The sequence below is a fragment of the Tenrec ecaudatus genome, chromosome 2 (genome assembly GCF_050624435.1).
Source record: "Tenrec ecaudatus isolate mTenEca1 chromosome 2, mTenEca1.hap1, whole genome shotgun sequence".
Lineage (NCBI taxonomy): Eukaryota > Metazoa > Chordata > Mammalia > Afrosoricida > Tenrecidae > Tenrec > Tenrec ecaudatus.
Genome location: NC_134531.1, coordinates 110758144 through 110775673, shown reverse-complemented (window position 1 = coordinate 110775673; position 17530 = coordinate 110758144). Strand labels below are relative to the sequence as shown.

General features: G+C 43.0%; 1 protein-coding gene across 1 annotated transcript in view; it reads left to right on the top strand.

The window, feature by feature from the left end:
* Positions 1 to 17040, top strand: part of PJA2 (praja ring finger ubiquitin ligase 2) — a 74940-nt gene extending 57900 nt beyond the window's left edge. Inside the window, exons 8-10 of the mRNA XM_075541369.1 lie at positions 3307 to 3421; positions 3807 to 3928; positions 13990 to 17040. Coding sequence (XP_075397484.1) covers positions 3307 to 3421; positions 3807 to 3928; positions 13990 to 14121 — 369 coding nt within the window. The 3' untranslated portion in view covers positions 14122 to 17040. The remainder of the gene's footprint in view (positions 1 to 3306; positions 3422 to 3806; positions 3929 to 13989) is intronic.
* Positions 17041 to 17530: the final 490 nt, after the last annotated feature.

Below are 17530 nucleotides of genomic sequence, written 5' to 3'. Positions count from 1 at the left end.
TACAAGTGTTACCCTCATCATTCTCAAAACATTTGCTTTCTACTTGGTATCTGCTCCTTATTTTTTCCCCTCCCTCCCCACTCTCCCTTTCCTCACGAACCCTTGATAATTTATAAATTATTATTATTTCGTCATATCTTACACTGTCCGACGTCTCCCTTCTTTACTTGGAATGACAAAACTTTCATTCCTGAATGATCTGTGGTCTCGATCACACTAACCTTTATTTGACTGCTGTAGTTTTCCGTGAACCTTTGTTATTGGGCAGGGGGGTCCTAGGAGGTGTGTTCTCTAGGTGTGCTTATCACAGGAGTTTAAGCAGAGAAGGATGAACGTGTGAAGCGGAGGCTACTTCCACTGCTAAAAGAAGGTCTTGGGGATGTAAGATTGTCACTTTCATCTGCGTCCAATCCAGTTTTCAGAAGGCTAATTTTTTACTCATCAATGCTGTAAATTTTGAGACGCTTTTCGTGATGGAAAATTCAGACCTCATTTTAATTAAGCAATTCATATAATTTAGTTTTTAAAAAACTTTTTTAGAAATGAATTATTTTAGGGCTTCCATGGAAGCCTCTGATTTTCATACTCTGTTTTTAATGATATTTAATAGCCCTAAGTTGGGCGTTTTATCTTTGTAAACATATAAGGGCACTCAGAGAATCTATTTCACCTCATAATTTTCTAGTCATCATCACTGAAAGAGCTAGCTAGACACCCAAGACACGCTTCCGTTGTCCCTTCGCTACAGTCGACCACAGGCTTGGTTCAGCGTGACACCACTGCATGCCACGGGCTACCTACTAGTGTACTGTTTTGTCTTGGCAAAGATCACACCACTGTACTTAAGCCCAGGGACCCAACCCAACCCATCTCCAAATCTCATGCTTATTAGTCTGTGGCCTGCACCTATTCCTCATACCAGTTCTTTATCAGCCTGGGCTCAATTAAGAGAAAAATCATAAATTAATACAAACAAGAAAGTTTAAATAATTGCTAGCTATTATAAGAGATTTGCATTGCAAACCAGACATTGACTCAAACCAAAACCAAAAGCTCACTGCCAACGAGTCAGTGTTTGACTTGTGGGCTTCCAAGACTAGCTGTTTAGGGAAGTAGAAAGCTTCGTCTTCCTCCTGTAGAGCCCACTGGTAGTTTTAAACCGCAGACCCTGTGGATCGCAGTCCAACAGGCAACCACTTGCCCTCAGTTAATAGATCTCAGATGGAGTACTTGAGGGAGCACTGCGATCCGCCTTCTGGGATGTACTGAAAGTCAATCATCTTTGAGGCCCCGAAGAACTATTGGCAGCAAGGTAACTCACTCCCCACAATCTGACTTAGGGGGATGCTAGGCGAAGCTGCAAGCCACCTGCATTGCAGGAGCCAGGTGCTGGGGAACCGGAATAAACGCGATCCAAATCCCGAAGAACTACCCACTCTGCAGAAAGAAGACTAGGAGGATGCCCAACAAGCCCATGGGAACCAGGAAGGAAAGGCCTTTCCACCTTCGGTGTCTCTCCAATACCTTCTATTGTTGATACAGGAAAAATATTTAAAAGGCGCAGATCTATTTTCACAGAGCCTATTTGAAGGGTACTTTGTAACTGAGAAGCAGTGAGTCAGTTGGTGGCACATTGTTTTTCCTTTTGCAGTCTCTCAGCAAATCCAGCACCAAATTTGAAGTACAGTATTAGCTATTAATTCTTTCCATTTTAGGGGGGTTTAGTAAGCGACTGAAAAAGGATTTGTTGTGTGAATTAACACAGTAGATGTTTGGAGATGAGAGATGTCTTTAGCCGGGATAAATTTGAATAGAAAAAAATGAACCCAGTTGCCATCGAGTTCCTTCTGACGCTGGCATGTGTGTCGGGGTAGAACTGTGCTGCACGGCACTTTCAGGGACCGGTTAGTGCGAGCCAGGTTGCCAGGCCTTTATTCCCAGGAACTCTATGTGGGTGCCAACCCGCACCCACCCCAACCTTTCGGTTATCAGCTGAGCAAGCACATAAATTACACCGCTCAGAGACTACAGATTTAGAAAAGATAACTTTGTGCTGGGGTCTTTCGTTGAATTTTGAAGATAAAGACTAACCTTATTTATTATTGTTAGGTGCCATCAGGACAGCTCTGAATCATAGCAACCTTACATGTAACAGAACAAACAAAGCATTGCCCAGGCGTACTCCATCCTCATAAAGTGATAAGACTTTGCGTTCTCATGTTTCAGTCCTGACTTGATTTTGCCTTAGCCTTATTCTGTTTTGTAAATCATCCCATGTCCCTTTTGGCAGAAAGCCATGGTACATCGCTATAATATCTATGGTAGAGACTGTCAAATATAAAGATTGTTACCCGAGACTTGCACAACATTCGACAAGGGTAACTGTCAGGCAGGCGTGTATGTGGGAGGCTCCATTTTGGAGGTTTTCAAGGGTCTTTTTGGACTAGATTAATGCTGAGGTCTCATAGGTCGGTGGTTTCATGATGTCATTAGGATATAACATTAACTATTTTCTCTTTGCGTATGGGAGCAGTTCTGAAGAAAAATAGGAACATGATCAGGGAGCGCTGATACAGTTTTCATGGATGAGATTGGACTAACCCAGGCCTGAGGAATTGATAAGACATGGATAGACAGCCAGGACCAGTCACAGGAACCAACATGAGCACTAAGAGCATGTAATTGTACAAGTGGCAGACAAAAATATCTAAGCTGCCTGAATCTTAATCTCATTAGAGCAGGCAAACTAATTAATCCAGAAAGGATGAGTGTAACTCATATGATCTGATGTTCTTTCTATCCTTGTGAGAACAGTAACTTTAGTACAAACATTTAAACTTCTCAGTCAGGTTCACAGTCCACGTAACTGAGTAGTATTTGTGAGCTGACACTGGGCACGCTGACCCTCTGCCAGCAATAAGCACAGCCATTCACAATGTCTCATTTGCTTCCTTACCTTAAACATCCAGTGACCTCAGCCACATTTTCTGTTCTCGTGTACAGTCTCCCCTCTCATATTGTCGACCCCACACCAGAAAGGCGCGTGGATAAAGAAAGCTGCTGGGCAAGGAGGTTATTGCTGAGCCACACTAGATTGTTGTTGCCCTTGTGAAGAGTAGGATTTGTGGGGGATGTTTTGGATGATGTGGCTGGACAGAAAGACAGTGCTTGGGTTCTTTTGGAAGGAAACAAGCTGGGAGAGAATAATGCTGGGGGTACTTTAAAAACATTAATTTCCTATTACCATTTTAAATGCTTTCTATAAGCAATATACTTTTTCTTTCCCCTCTTCCCCCCCCCCCCCAGACTGCCCTGGCACATTTAGAGTCTCTTGCAGTGGATGTTGAGGTGGCCAACCCCCCAGCAAGTAAGGAGAGCATCGATGGTCTTCCAGAGACCCTTGTTCTTGAAGATCACACTGGTAAGAGCACCGAGCGCCCTTGCATGTTTCAATATGATGCTGTATATGATCGATGTGCCAAGGAGATCTAGTACTGTGGATTGGAAACTCGCATTCCGTTTTCTTTAGCCACCAAATCCTGACCCACTTTTACCAAGTAGAGTAATATTTTTCACTTATCAACTTATATCTGGGACAAATGTTATCTACTCAGAAGCAATGCTTTATCAGATTCCAAAGAGTGGTATTTTAATCAGAAGTAAACTTACCCATTAACTTATCCAAGTCTGGTTGTCTCGTATGACCTGTATTAAGGGGTATTATCTGTGCGCTAGCATACTGGTTTTTAATTTTATTAAAGTTGAACTTAGTGTGATTGGTAGCACCAATTCTGTGTCCTTCCCAGCGATTGGCCAGGAGCAGTGCTGCCCCATCTGTTGCAGTGAGTACATTAAGGACGACATAGCAACAGAGTTGCCCTGCCACCATTTCTTCCACAAGCCTTGTGTATCAATTTGGCTACAGAAGGTAAGTCTTATGAATGTTTGCTAATTGATAATTCAATAGAATCTCTGAAGACTTTAGGTGGGCTGTGTTGGACTTTTAGAATGAGAGTTACTTGAGCAGAAAATGGTACCCAGAAGTAAAGAATGACCTATGCTTCTTCCTTCTTGCTCATCAGAAGCCCCACAGAGTGTTGGTAGTATGTGAGTGCATCTAGAAGTCAAAATGAAAACAAATGAGTTGCAAGAAAAAGTTAGTGTTTTTACTAGTTTGCTGCCTTTTAATGATTATATGGAACTAATGATAAAATGGAACTAAATTCTCTAAAGAGCAGTTTAGACAATAATGATAATTGTAACCCTGAGCTTTGGTGTTTCACAGAGTTTCTAAAGCAAAGAAACAGTGTACTATTCACATCATTTGAGAGCGCATTCATCTAGTTATTTAATAACTCACCAAGCAGCTCCTACTACATTTATTGCTTATCCTTAAATATTTGCACAAAAATTTTAAAGATATTTGAATTTCTTTTAAAAAGTAAGTTTTATTTAAATCTTCTCTCTGAGTGTTTTATGTGAACATAGGATATGTATTTTGTGTGCAAAATACTTACTTTATATTCAGCAGGAAGCACTAAGCCACTTTCCCAGCCTATTTACTTGGGTATATAGCTCTCTTTCCCCCATAATCCCTCCCTTTCTTCCTCTCATTCCTACATGCTCCTCTTTCTTCATTTTCCTTTCTTTGCCTTTATCCTCATTTGCTATTTTACCCTACTCAAAACTCTTCTCTAAAGCAAACTCAGTGTAGAAATGCTCACCATTGCGTCATCCAGCCTAAGGTCTCGGTTCTGAGGCTGAAGGCAGCTTTCTCACCCCGTGGGATGTTGGCTTGGTATTACTGTTTCCTCCCCTCCTTTTTCAAAGCTTGACATGCAGCATGTTTTTGTTGGTTACAGTCTTTTGCCTCCTCAATTCTCTGCCTTTTTCTATCACTAATCTTCTCCCTTTCCCATTAACAATGTCTATAGCCAAGAGTGTTTACAAACACAGTTTTTGAAACTTGACTAAACCATATACTAATATTTATATAATTTGGATTTTACATTTATTATTAATAGAATTACATTTCGTATAACTTTTGTATCTATACTTGTGTTTTTTCCTGTTTGAACAGTAAAATTATCTGTTTGTGTCTCTTCCAAAAAATCATCCTTTGGGGAGCATGTAATAGTAATTACTGTAAATGTATACATTAGTTTTTAGAAGATTTCTCTGGAATACATTTAGAGTTAAATTGGTAAAGCATATAAAAGTATTTATGATATAGTATGTTGTTTTGCGTGAAAGTCATGGCGAACCCAATTATTTTTTGTATTTTTTTAAATTGTTTTATTAGGGGCTCATACAACTCTTATCACAATCCATACATACATCAATTGTGTAAAGCTCATTTGTACATTCGTTGCCCTCATCATTCTCAAAACATTTGCTGTCCACTTAAGCCCCAGGCATCAGCTCCTCATTTTTCCCCTCCCTCCCCGCTTTCCCCTCCCTTATGAACCCTTGATAACTTATAAATTATTATGTTGTTATATCTTTCCCTGACCGACATCTCCCTTCGCCCACTTTTCTGTTGTCTGTCCCCCAGGGAGGAGGTCACAGGTAGATCCTTGTAATCGGGTCCCCCTTCCAACCCACCCTCCCTCTACATTCCCAGTATCATCACTCACACCACTGGTCCTGAAGGGATCATCTTCCCTGGATTCCCTGTGTTTCTGGTTCCTATCTGTACCAGTATCCATCCTCTTGTCTAGCCAGACTTGCAAGGTGGAATTGGGATCATAATAGGGGAATTGGGGGGGGGGGGTTGGGGATGGAGGCAGCATTTAGGAACTAGAGGAAAGTTGCATTTCTTCATCGTTGCTACATCGCACCCTGACTGGCTCGTCTCCTCCCCGCAAGGGCATGTCCAGTGGCCTACAAATGGGCTTTGGGTCTCCACTCCGCACTCCCCACCTCATTCACTATAGTAAGATTTTTTGTTCTGAAGATGCCTGATAACTGATCCCTTCAACACCTCGTGATCACACAGGCTGATGTGCTTCTTCCATGTGGGTTTTGTTGCTTCTGAGCTAGATGGCTGCTTGTTTACCTTCAAGCCTTTAAGACCCCAGACGCTATATCTTTTGATAGCCGGGCAACCATTAGCTTTCTTCACCACATTTGCTTTTGCACCCTTTTGTCTTCAGTGATCATATCGTGGAGGTGAGCACACAATGATATGATTTTTTGTTTTTGATGCCTGATAACTGATCCCTTGGGCACCTTGTGATCACACAGGCTGGTGTGCTTCTTCCATGTGGGCTTTGTTGTTTCTGAGCTAAATAGCCGCTTGTTTACCTTCAAGCCTTTTTGAGACCCCAGACACTTTATCTTTTAATAGCCGTGCACCATCAGCTTTCTTCACCACATTTGATTATGCACCCGCTTTGTCTTCAGCGGTTGTGTCAGGAAGGTGAGCTAATTTAATAGAATGCTAATTTAATAGAACAGAGTGTTCTTGCATTGAGGGAGTACTTGAGTGGAGGCCCAATGTCTTTCTGCTACCTTAATACTAAACATTTAAATATATGCACATAGATCTATTTCCCCATCCTCATATATAAATATATTTGCATATATACATGTCTTTATCTAGACCGTTATAAATGCCCTTTGCTTCCCAGCTCTTTCCTCTATTTCCCTTCACTTTCCTCTTGTCCCACTATCATGCCCAGTCCCCACCAGGGTTTCAGCAATTCCTCTTTGTTACATTACCAGGCCTCCCACACCCTCCTCACCACCAATATGGATACCTTGTTGTTCCCTTTTCCCTGGGTTTGTTAACACCACTTCCTTCCCCCCCCCCCCCCACCCCATGTCCCGGCAGAACTGTCAGTCCCATTGTTTTCTCCTCCAGATTGTTCATACAGCCTATATTATTTAGACAGGCCTGCGGAGATAATAACATACATAAAAACAAGACAGAGCAAAACCAAACAACAATATGCAACAAAACAACAGCAAACCAGTGACCAAAACACACACACAACAAGAGAGAAAAGCTTGTAGTTAGTTCAAGGATTGTTTGTTGGCCTTTAGGAGTGTTTTCCAGTCCAGTCTGTTGGGGCACCACGCCCTGGCCCCAGAGTCTACCTTCAGCATTCCTTGGGGACCTCACCGCTCCATTCCCTTGCTATTCTATTGTGCCCACTTAATGTTTTGCCTTGTTGTGCCCACTTAATGTTTTGCCTTGGTGTGGCGGGATCAGATCGGGTGTAATTCCCACACTGTCTCGCCAGTGTTTTCCTTTGTAGAACTACAGGTCAGTCAGGGGCGTCATGTTTCAAAGTGGGACTGGCCATGTGGTCCTCTCTGTGGACTGGCTGCTTTAATTGGGTCATCGTCCTCAAGGCCTTGTGGGCCAGGATGTGCTCCACTCTCTCCTCCTCCCCCTTCATAAGCACCCATGTGCTCTGATCAGATATGTCCCTCTCCTGGAGCTGCAGATTCAGTGCCGTCTTTTGAAATAAATTCTGGGGGGAGGGACAGCTGTCCACTTAGTAGTAGGGATTGGGGCCAACCCCCCAGACCTCTCCACTGGTTCCCTACTCCATGCCGGCATGTTGTATTCACATCTTGGAGCACTGGGTTGAAGTCTGGTCCCTCTTTCTTACCCTGTGGAGATATAAACAATACCCTCCCCTTGGGTGGGTGAGTTCCCTGTGCCCCCACTACCCATTTCTTTTTTATTATTTTTTTCCTAATGCTCATATTATTTTATTTCATCTTTGAAATTTTTAATTCTTCATCATTTGTAAAGTGGTATTTTATTATCTACAATACCATAATATTGTGATAACTAAATGAGATAACCTGGCAACTGGTGAGCACTCGGCGAATATTAAAAATTCTATCAGATCAACACTTTTATTCAAAATCAGAGTTGTTTGTTTTTTCACCTTTACAAAAGCAAAATCTCAAGCGCATGCTTATAACACATGTTACAAAGACCAGCCACAGTGTTCCCTGTACGGACGTGATTACTATTTCATTAATGTTGCCTGTGTGAAAATCACATATGTGTCAAATCTGCTATGGCTTCTGGACATTGTGGATCGACGTCTAATCTGGATTCGGAATTGTTTTTTATCAGTACTTCTTTCTTTTTTTTTTTAATTTTAACAATTTATTAGGGGCTCATACAATTCTTATCACAGTTCATACATATACATACATCAATTGTATAAAGCACATCTGTACAGTCTTTGCCCTAATCATTTTTTTCTCCTCTTTTCTTTTTTTACATTTTATTAGGGACCCATACAACTCTTATCACCATCCATACATATACATACATCAATTGTATAAAGCACATCCATGCATTCCCTGCCCCAATCATTCTCAAGGAATTTGCTCTCCACTTAAGCCCCTTGCATCAGGTCCTCTTTTTTTTTTCCCCTCCCTCCCCTTTCCCCCCTCCCTCATGTGCCCTTGGTAATTTATACCTCGTTATTTTGTCATATCTTGCCCTATCCGGAGTCTCCCTTCCCCCCTTCTCTGCTGTCCCTCTCCCAGGGAAGAGGTCACATGTGGATCCTTGTAATCAGTTCCCCATTTCCAACCCACTCACCCTCCACTCTCCCAGCATCGTCCCTCACACCCTTGGTCCTGAAGGTATCATCCACCCTGGATTCCCTGTACCTCCAGCCCTCATATGTACCAGTGTACAGCCTCTGTCCTATCCAGGCCTGCAAGGTAGAATTCGGATCATGGTAGTTGGGGGGAGGAAGCATCCAGGATCTGGGGGAAAGCTGTGTTCTTCATTGGTACTACCTCGCACCCTAATTAACCCATCTCCTCTCCTAAACGCCTCTATGAGGGGATCTCCATTGGCCGACACTTGGGCCTTGGGTCTCCACTCTGCACTTCCCCCTTCATTTAATATGGTATATAAATACATATACATATACACATATATACACACACTTATATTGTTGTTGTTTTTTTTGCATGATGCCTTATACCTGGTCCCTTGGCACCTCGTGATCGCACTGGCCAGTGTGCTTCTTCCATGTGGGCTTTTTTGCTTCTGAGCTAGATGGCCGCTTGTTCACCTTCAAGCCTTTAAGACCCCAGACACTATCTCTTTTGATAGCCGGGCACCATCAGCTTTCTTCACCACATTTGCTTATGCACCCATTTGTCTTCAGCGATCCTATCATGGAGGTGTGCAGTCAATGATATGATTTTTTGTTCTTTGATGCCTGGTAACTGATCCCTTTGGGACCACTCGATCACACAGGCTGGTGTGTTCTTCCATGTGGACTTTGTTGCTTCTGAGCTAGATGGCCGCTTGTTTATCTTCAAGCCTTTAAGACCCCAGTCACTATCTCTTTTGATAGCCGGGCACCATCAGCTTTCTTCACCACATTTACTTGTTCACCCACTTTGGCTCCAGCCGTTGTATCGGGAGAGTGAGCATCATAGAGTTCCAATTTAATAAAAGAAGGTATTCATGCATTGAGGGAGTGTTTGAGTAGAGGCCCAATGTCCTTCCGCCACCTTAATACTTGACCTATAAATATAGACACATAGATCTATTTCCCCATCCTCCTATATATATTTGCATGTACATGTCTTTGTCTAGACCTCCATGAATGCCCTTTGACTCCTAGCTCTTTCCTCCATCTCCCTTGACTTTCCTCCTGCCCTACTACCATGCTTCATCGCCACCTGGGCTAGAGTATACCTCTTCTCTAAGCAACCTTACCCTTGATCATTTCCCCCCAGGCCTGTCACTCCCCCTTCTCTACCATTTGGGGTCCCATGTTTTTCCCTTGTCCCTGGGTTTGTTAACACCACTTCCTTACCCCCCCTACCCCCCCACCCCAAGTCCCCCCAGAACTGTCGGTCCCGTTGTTTTTCCTCCAGATAGTTCATCCAGCCTGTCCTATTCAGACAGACCTGTGGAGTCACTAACATGCACAAAAACAAGACAGAGGAAAACAAAGCAACAGTATACAACCAGACAACAAAACAACAAAAGCAATCCACTGACAAAGAACAGAACAAAACAGTTCACAAGAGAAAAGCTTGTTGTTAGTTCAGGGATCGTTTGCTGGCCCTTAGGAGCGTTTTCCAGTCCAGTCTGTTGGGGCACCACGCCCTGGCCCCAAAGTCCACTTTCAGCATTCCCTGGGGACCTTGCCACTCCATTCCCTTGCTGTTCCGTTGCACTCCCCCAGTGATTTGCCTCGGTGTGGTGGGATCAGGTCAGGTGCAATTCCCACACTGTGTCTCCGGTGCTGTCCCCTGTATCGCCCTTAGTCACTGAGGGGCATCATGTCTCATAGTTGGGCCAGCCATGTTGTTCTCTCTGTGGACTGGCTGCTCTACTCAGGAACATCAACCTCACGGCCTGGTGGGCCTGGCTGTGTTCCACTCTCTCCTCCTGCCCCTTCATCTGCTCCCGTGTGCTCTGATCAGATATGTCCATCTCCCGGAGCTGCAGAGTCAATGTCGTCCTTTGGAACAAATGCTTTTTGGGGAAGGGCAGGAATCCACTTAATTTATGGTGCTGGGGCCAGCCTCCCAGACCTCTCCACTGGTTCCTTCCTCCACGCCGGGATATTGCATTCACACCTTGCGACACTGGGTTGAAGTCTGGTCCCACTTTCCCTGTGGAGATATAAACAATACCCTCCCATTGGGTGGATTAATGCCCCCTGACCCCACTACCCTTTTCTTCCTTGTATTCATCCTTTTGTTTTCCTTTCCCCACCTCCTCCACCATTGTCTACCATGTACATCCCTGGTCTTGGTCTGGTCCCTTCCATACTACACAGTCTTCACCCCTAAAATGTTTGTATACAGTAGCTTTTTCCCCTATGCCCCTTTTGCTTTTTAAAAAAATTTTTAGTTCTTACCTCAGCAGGCTCATGTTTATCAGTACTTCTTTCCAAGATCTTCCCCTCCCCTAGAATATAACTGGGGGGAAAATAGTAGTACTCTAAGTAATTCTTAATTTACATGTTTATTTGACACTGTATCACCAGTGTGCCCTATCTCTAGAGCTTTGGTTGAAACAGATAATCTATAATGAATTTGCAAATACCAAACAGAGTATCAGAGAGTAGCAGTAAATTAGTAGTAATTCAAATTAGAATTCAGTGAGAAAGAACTTGCAGTGCCCTACATGGGAGTGGTAGAACAGAGCTGGGGGCAGTAGCAGCAGTAAAGGTGGGGGTGAGGGTCATTGCCATCGAATCAGTTCTGACAGATAGGGACCCTGTGCACAACAGAAGGAAACACTGCCCAATCGTCTGCCAGCCTCAATCCTTCCTATGCCGGAGCCATGTGGCAGCCACTGTGTTAGTCTATCCGTTGAGGGCAGCAGTCAGTAAATTGGGTGAAGACAGAAACGCGAAGCCACCCAAGCTGGCCAACATTGTGTATGCTTGAAGCCACTAGGGCCGTTCCTTCTGTTCCCATCCCGCCCTGTGCGGCAGACTTTACCTCTTTGGGCCTTAGCTACTATTTGTTGTTGTGAAGTACAATTGAGGCAGTTCCAACTCAGAGCAACCCTGTGCACAACAGGATGAAACACTGCCCCGTCCTGTGCCATCCTCACACTTGTTCTTAGGTTTGAGCCCACTGTTGTAGCTGCTGTGTCCGCCCAGCTTGTTGAAGGCCTTTAAGCACGTGTGATGTCCTTCTCCAGGGACTGGTCTCTCCTGACGCCCGAAGCCCATGAAGCCAGGTCTTGCCACCCTTGCTTCTAAGGCACAGTCTCGACATACTTCTTCCAAAATGCATGTGTTTTTTCCTTTGGCAGTCCAGGAACTTTCCACATTCTCCGCCAGCGCCATCATTTAAATGCATCAATTCTTTACTTCGTGTCCAACTTTCCCATGCATATGAGGCGATGGAGAATACCGTGGCTGGGGCAGGCACACCTTAGTCCTTAAACTGACATACTTGCTTTTCAAAAATTTAAAGCGATCTTATGCTGTACATTTATGCAATGCAACCATCTTTTGATCTCCTGACTGTACATTCATGCGCATTGATGATGGATCCGGGCACAATGTGATCTTGACAACTTCACCTTCCTCTCCTTTATCATGATGTTACCTTGGTCCAGTTGAGAGGTTTTTCATTTTCTTTACATTGAGTTATAATCCGTATTGCAGGCTACAGTCCTTTAGCTTCATCAGCATGTGTTTTAATTCCACTTCAAAGTGGTGCAATCTGCATATCAAGGTTGTTAGTAAGCCTTCCTCCAATTATAATGCTGTGTTCTTCTATTGCTCCAGCGTCTTTGATCACATGCTCTTCAGACAGATTGACCCAGGGTGAAGTGAGGGTGTGGTGCGTGCTGTTCTTGGTTTTAAGCTGTGCGGTCGTCTTTGGTTTCCTTCCTAAAAGCTGACTTACAGGTGGTTGCTAACTACTAGAGTTAAATTAATTTTCTCAACCTCCTGCACAGATTATTTTCCTGAAATGTGAAACAGACAGACTGACTTCCGTTGACAAATAAAATAGTCTACCGTTTCTCTCTTGGCTCTCACAAGACCAGTTGTGATCTAGCCCCCAGAGTTGCTCTTGTGTCCATTTGTAAATGTTTGTTCAGTGTGGCACGAACTTGCCCCTGTTCCGTACCCCATACTGCTCATACGATTCCGTCACCTGCCTAAATTCCACCTTCGAAAGCCCCTAATGTCCTCTTTCTTTAAATATCCATGGCAGCATTAAGGACTTAAGGCGGTGGTTTTCTGTGCCCCTGCTCATGTGTGTCGTGTACACGTTTTCATGTAAGCCTCACGGTAGCTCGCGGACGTGTGTCCATTGGGGCCGGTCATCTGAGGTCACACAGGGAACGCCATTTGGGTTGAGATCATACTCATTTCTCTGATTCTGAAAATCTTGTTAGAGCTCAGGCTGCATGATAAATGATAGCAAATGTCTGCTGAATTAAATTTTCGGATAGTAGTTTATTTAGTAAGCCCTGAATTATAGTGAACTCAGCCATAACCCAGGGCAAATTCACGTTTCTCTCTTGTCAGGAAACAACTTACTATAAAGCCTTTCCCATTTCTCCTGGAAATATTGTTCCCAAAATACAACTCTGTCGCTATCATAATCTCTTACCCTCCTTTTTTATCATGAAGATCTCCGGGGCAAAGACCAGATTTTCAGCGACATCGTCAGATTACATATCTCTAGAATCCTCCATTGGCCCTAGAAAGTTATCCTCTCAGTACTGCTTCCCTCCCAGGTCTCTGGTCAGTTTGTTTCCTTATTGAGACTTTCTACTCCTGCAAAGAGTTCCAGTCCCACAAACCCACAGGGACAGTTCTACCCCGTCCTATAGGATTGACATCAGTCGGCATCACCTTGATGGCAGTGAGTTTGGTTTGGGTTTAACTTGATTTGAAAAGTTAGACGGCTTATAAGGAAGGCATGCGGTTCACCTGCTCTGACATGTCCGTGCTGTACTGACGTGCAAGAAGCCTTCAGTTTCTCTGAGGAAGGTCCTGGGTGACGGATTAGTACATGAATTCGTTCAGATTTGATTTTTGTTGTCTATGTATTATAAGGTGCCTGGGTGGTACAAACAGTTTGTAATCCACCCTTAACCTGAAGGTTGGCAGTTCAAGTTCACCCAGCAACTTCAGTTCCAGTAATTGTTGAGCTACACTGAGCCCCAAAGATGCATAGCATATGTGCGCACCACCTCGACCACAGCGCCAGTGCAGAGCATGCAGCAGAGGCGGCTCCTCCGACACCCACTCACTGGAAGACAAATGGCCGAAAAGGCAAGCCTATAATGGAGACACTGTTTACCCTCAAGGAACTGGGAGTCAGAGAGGGTGACAGGGCACTAGCATAGTCTTTTGTCTTTCTGTATCATCAGAATTTAAATTTTATTTGGCTTTTATTCTTAAATGAATTGATTTGTTTCAGGATAAAGCGATATTTTTTCTTTATTGAGAGTCTAGTTTGTGTTGCCTGCTAACCTACTGGGTCTGTCTCCCTCAGTCGGGGACATGTCCTGTGTGTCGTCGTCATTTCCCACCTGCCGTGATCGAAGCCTCAGCAGCTGCTTCCTCCGAACCCGGTCACGGTTCCCCGCCTTCAAATGAAAGTGCTGCAGAAGCCTCCTCAACCTGAACAGCTGCAAGAGACCAACAATTCTATCAAAGTAGATCTGCAGATTCCTTCTAAATCTGATGTGCAAATCATTATATATAAATATATTTAAAATGCTATATATAGTATATGCCATAGTTTAGAAAGAGACTACTAACCTTTCTAAACTAAATTTAAGTTTGTGGAAAATACTAAGCATTTTCAAGCTGAATGTGGAACAGTGCATTTTCTTTAGTTGAATCTGTTGATATTAACTGTAAAGTCAGGTTTATCAGTTAGCTCTCTCTTGAAGAAATAATCATCTATGTGGCACATATTACTGGTTTTGTCTAAAGTCCTGCCGCTAAGTGATTATGAATAAGCTCTCCTATTTCATCCAATGACCTTGTGATCACAACAGTAGTAGAATTTGCTTTCTTTGGAATAAAAAGAATTCTAAAGCATGCTTTTTCATTGGTCCCTTTGCTTTTGACATCAAACCGCTTGGTTCACATCACTGAGGAGGGGTTTAGAAAGACATCCCCTCTGGCATCTTTGGTGAAAATGGAGACTGGCCGGAGCATCTCGACAATTTTAAATTTTAGATGCAGTCCCTGCGAAATGGTTAGGTAATAAAACACATTGTCTAATAAAATGATGGATGTGTCTTAACGACTAGTCCTGAGGAAAGAGTTAGTAGAGCCGATGAAAAACCTCATCTGTCCAGTGCGTGAGTCAGGTGGCTGCTCAGATCTTTCCCACGCGTGTACTCCACCCGCTTCTACGTGGCTGAAATGGTCGCTGAGGCTCAGAACACTCACAGCAAATCTGTGTGACAAAGATCAAATAGAGGCCATTTAAGGAAGCTTTCATGCAGATATTTTGGAAAGTGATAAACTAGCATAAAGTCTTCAAAAGGGAGTTCAGAATTCTACAAAACCAAATGGTTAATTGTACAGGTTTCTTTAAGGTAAAAGACATATTTGGCCACTCTTTTTAAAAATAGCATAACTAAGCCTTGCTGTGCTGTACTGTATACCTTTAAAGTATTCACAAATAAGGATTATTCATGTTATTAGAAATGTTTTTACATTAATTTATTTGGGTAAATATTCACATGGAGCTGAACTGCGTAGTTTGAAATTATGCTACAGGTGGACAGGGCATCGGTAACAAGATGACTGCACAGTGGCTAGGGGACCAGAACTGCGCATGAACCCAGCTCCTTGCTAATATTTCTAAAAGAGAAAAGATGGGTCAGTACTCAGATTTGTCCTGTAAGCAAGCGTTCTGTCCACAGACTTGTGCAAAGGTGAGGAAATCCATTTTCCTTGGGTTTTCAGTGGGATCCATCTTCGTAATTATGTGCACGGCACGGCTTTTTCTTCAGGTGAGCGCCAACAGCAGGGCGGTGCGCACAGAGTGGCATAATGCTCACCTCCCCCGAGGGTAAGGCACCGCAGTAGGGTAACGGAGGGTGTTGCAAACATCACATCTTCCCAATAAACCTGGTGCCGAGTGAGTGCACAGCCATCTAAATGTTACAGCGATGGTCTAATTTGGACACACAAATATTTCTACCGTCTCTCCAATTGCAGAGTAGTTGCGTTTTCTTTGCGTATTTTCCCAGATTGTTTGTAGTCTGACCCTTTTCTCCATCTTTATAAGTGATTTTTCACTGTTGGCATATTTGAGGCCTACATCAAAGGAGCATAACCCTTGCATTCTAATTTGTGCATATCTTGTAAATGTGTCTGGTACTTACAACAAAATACTGTGTACCCTTTTCTGGGGAAAGCGAACCTGAACCGTGCATGTGTGTGATGTGGTGACTTAGTGACGTAGGGCTTCCTTGGGGCATCTGTGACCGTGGGGCTGCTTACATGCAGGCCTTCCTGTTGCATTAGCTAGCATGTCTCCCTCCTGATGTACATAGCCGCTGTTGCATAAGCCCAACTTTGCTTGTTTTCTCCTCAGTGATCGTCCCATACCATACTTCTTTACGGACCAGTTAGTGGCAAGGGGTCAAATCAGATTAAAATGACTTCCCATATGTATATTGTGGAAATTCGTGGCGAATGTAATTTTTCTTTGTGGCTTTTTTTTCCCCCGCCAAGTAATATCGATCATTTGTGACACTTACTGGCTATACTGACATTGCTACTGATTTCTGTTTGTAATAAGCCACACATTATATTTAGACAGTATTAAGGGACTTTGGTTTTCTTCTAGTAGCAGCTGTCCCAAAGAAAATATTTCTTCTTTACCCATTAAGATGTAGCTATTGTCTGCTTGTTGTGAAAAGGTCTTGGTTCTCAACCCAACCAGGAGTGTTGTACTTTTTGCTTTCCATATGTTACTGTCCTGCCTTCCTAGATCCCTACTATCTGTAAACAGCTGCTACGAAGGAGAAAAGTTGAAGAAGAGTTGGCTTATTTTATTACATTTTTTAAAGGAAAGAAAATTGAGGTTTTAGGATTGTCATGGTAACAAGTTTTGATATAAGCTGAAGCTGATGAGTTTAGACACCAAAATGTAATTGAATTATATCTTGGATCTTTTTTAAAAATTACAATGATATGAAGGTAAATTAGAAAGTATGAATATTAATTAAAATATAGTTTCTCTTATTTCTTTGTTATATGTTAAGTGACAGCCTGATTAATTTTATTCTTTTTAAACACTTGCTTATTGTAATAAGAGTGCTGATATTTAAAACTAGATATATGTGGACTTTTTTTGGGTATTTCCTAATTGTTTAACTTTTCAAGATTATTTGTGATCTGGATTTATATATAAGTTGTTAAATATATATGAACTGTTAAAATGGGTGGAATGCAAGTTTTTCAAAAGCCCAGGTCTAAATGTAATGATTGGTTTCTTGTTCTACAATTCAAACCCATCGATTTCCGTGTAAGTCATAAACAATAAACAGAATATACTCAGTTGTCATTTCTAATATTTAATTGTCCAGTCATATCACTTTTACAATATAACTCATAGAGAAGCTAGAGTAAGCTCCCAGGGCACACGGTGTTGTCGTCGAGCTGTGACCCCAGGAGCCCCAACTGAGAGCCCAGCAGTGGTTGGGGGGCTGCATCTTTTTGGAAAGGTCTGGGGGGACTTGCCCGCCTTCTCCAGCCTCAGTGGTTGTTAGCAATCCTGTAGCTTCAGCAGAGCCTGCTGTCCACACTGGTTCACACGTTCACTTTTCCAGGGGGAGGGGGCTGCCTGTCTGTCCTCTGGTTCCTTTCAAATTATGCGTGTGAATGTTGCGAAATCCACGTTTAGAAAGATTATGCTTGGTGTTTGATGTGTTCAAAGACCTCATTCATAGGAATTGATTGGCTATTGATAGGTTATGCCAAGACTAAATTAGAAAGCTCATGATTCCATCTAGAACCTTCAAAAAGTTTAGAATCCTGTTTCTCCCTTAATAGAACAAACGGGT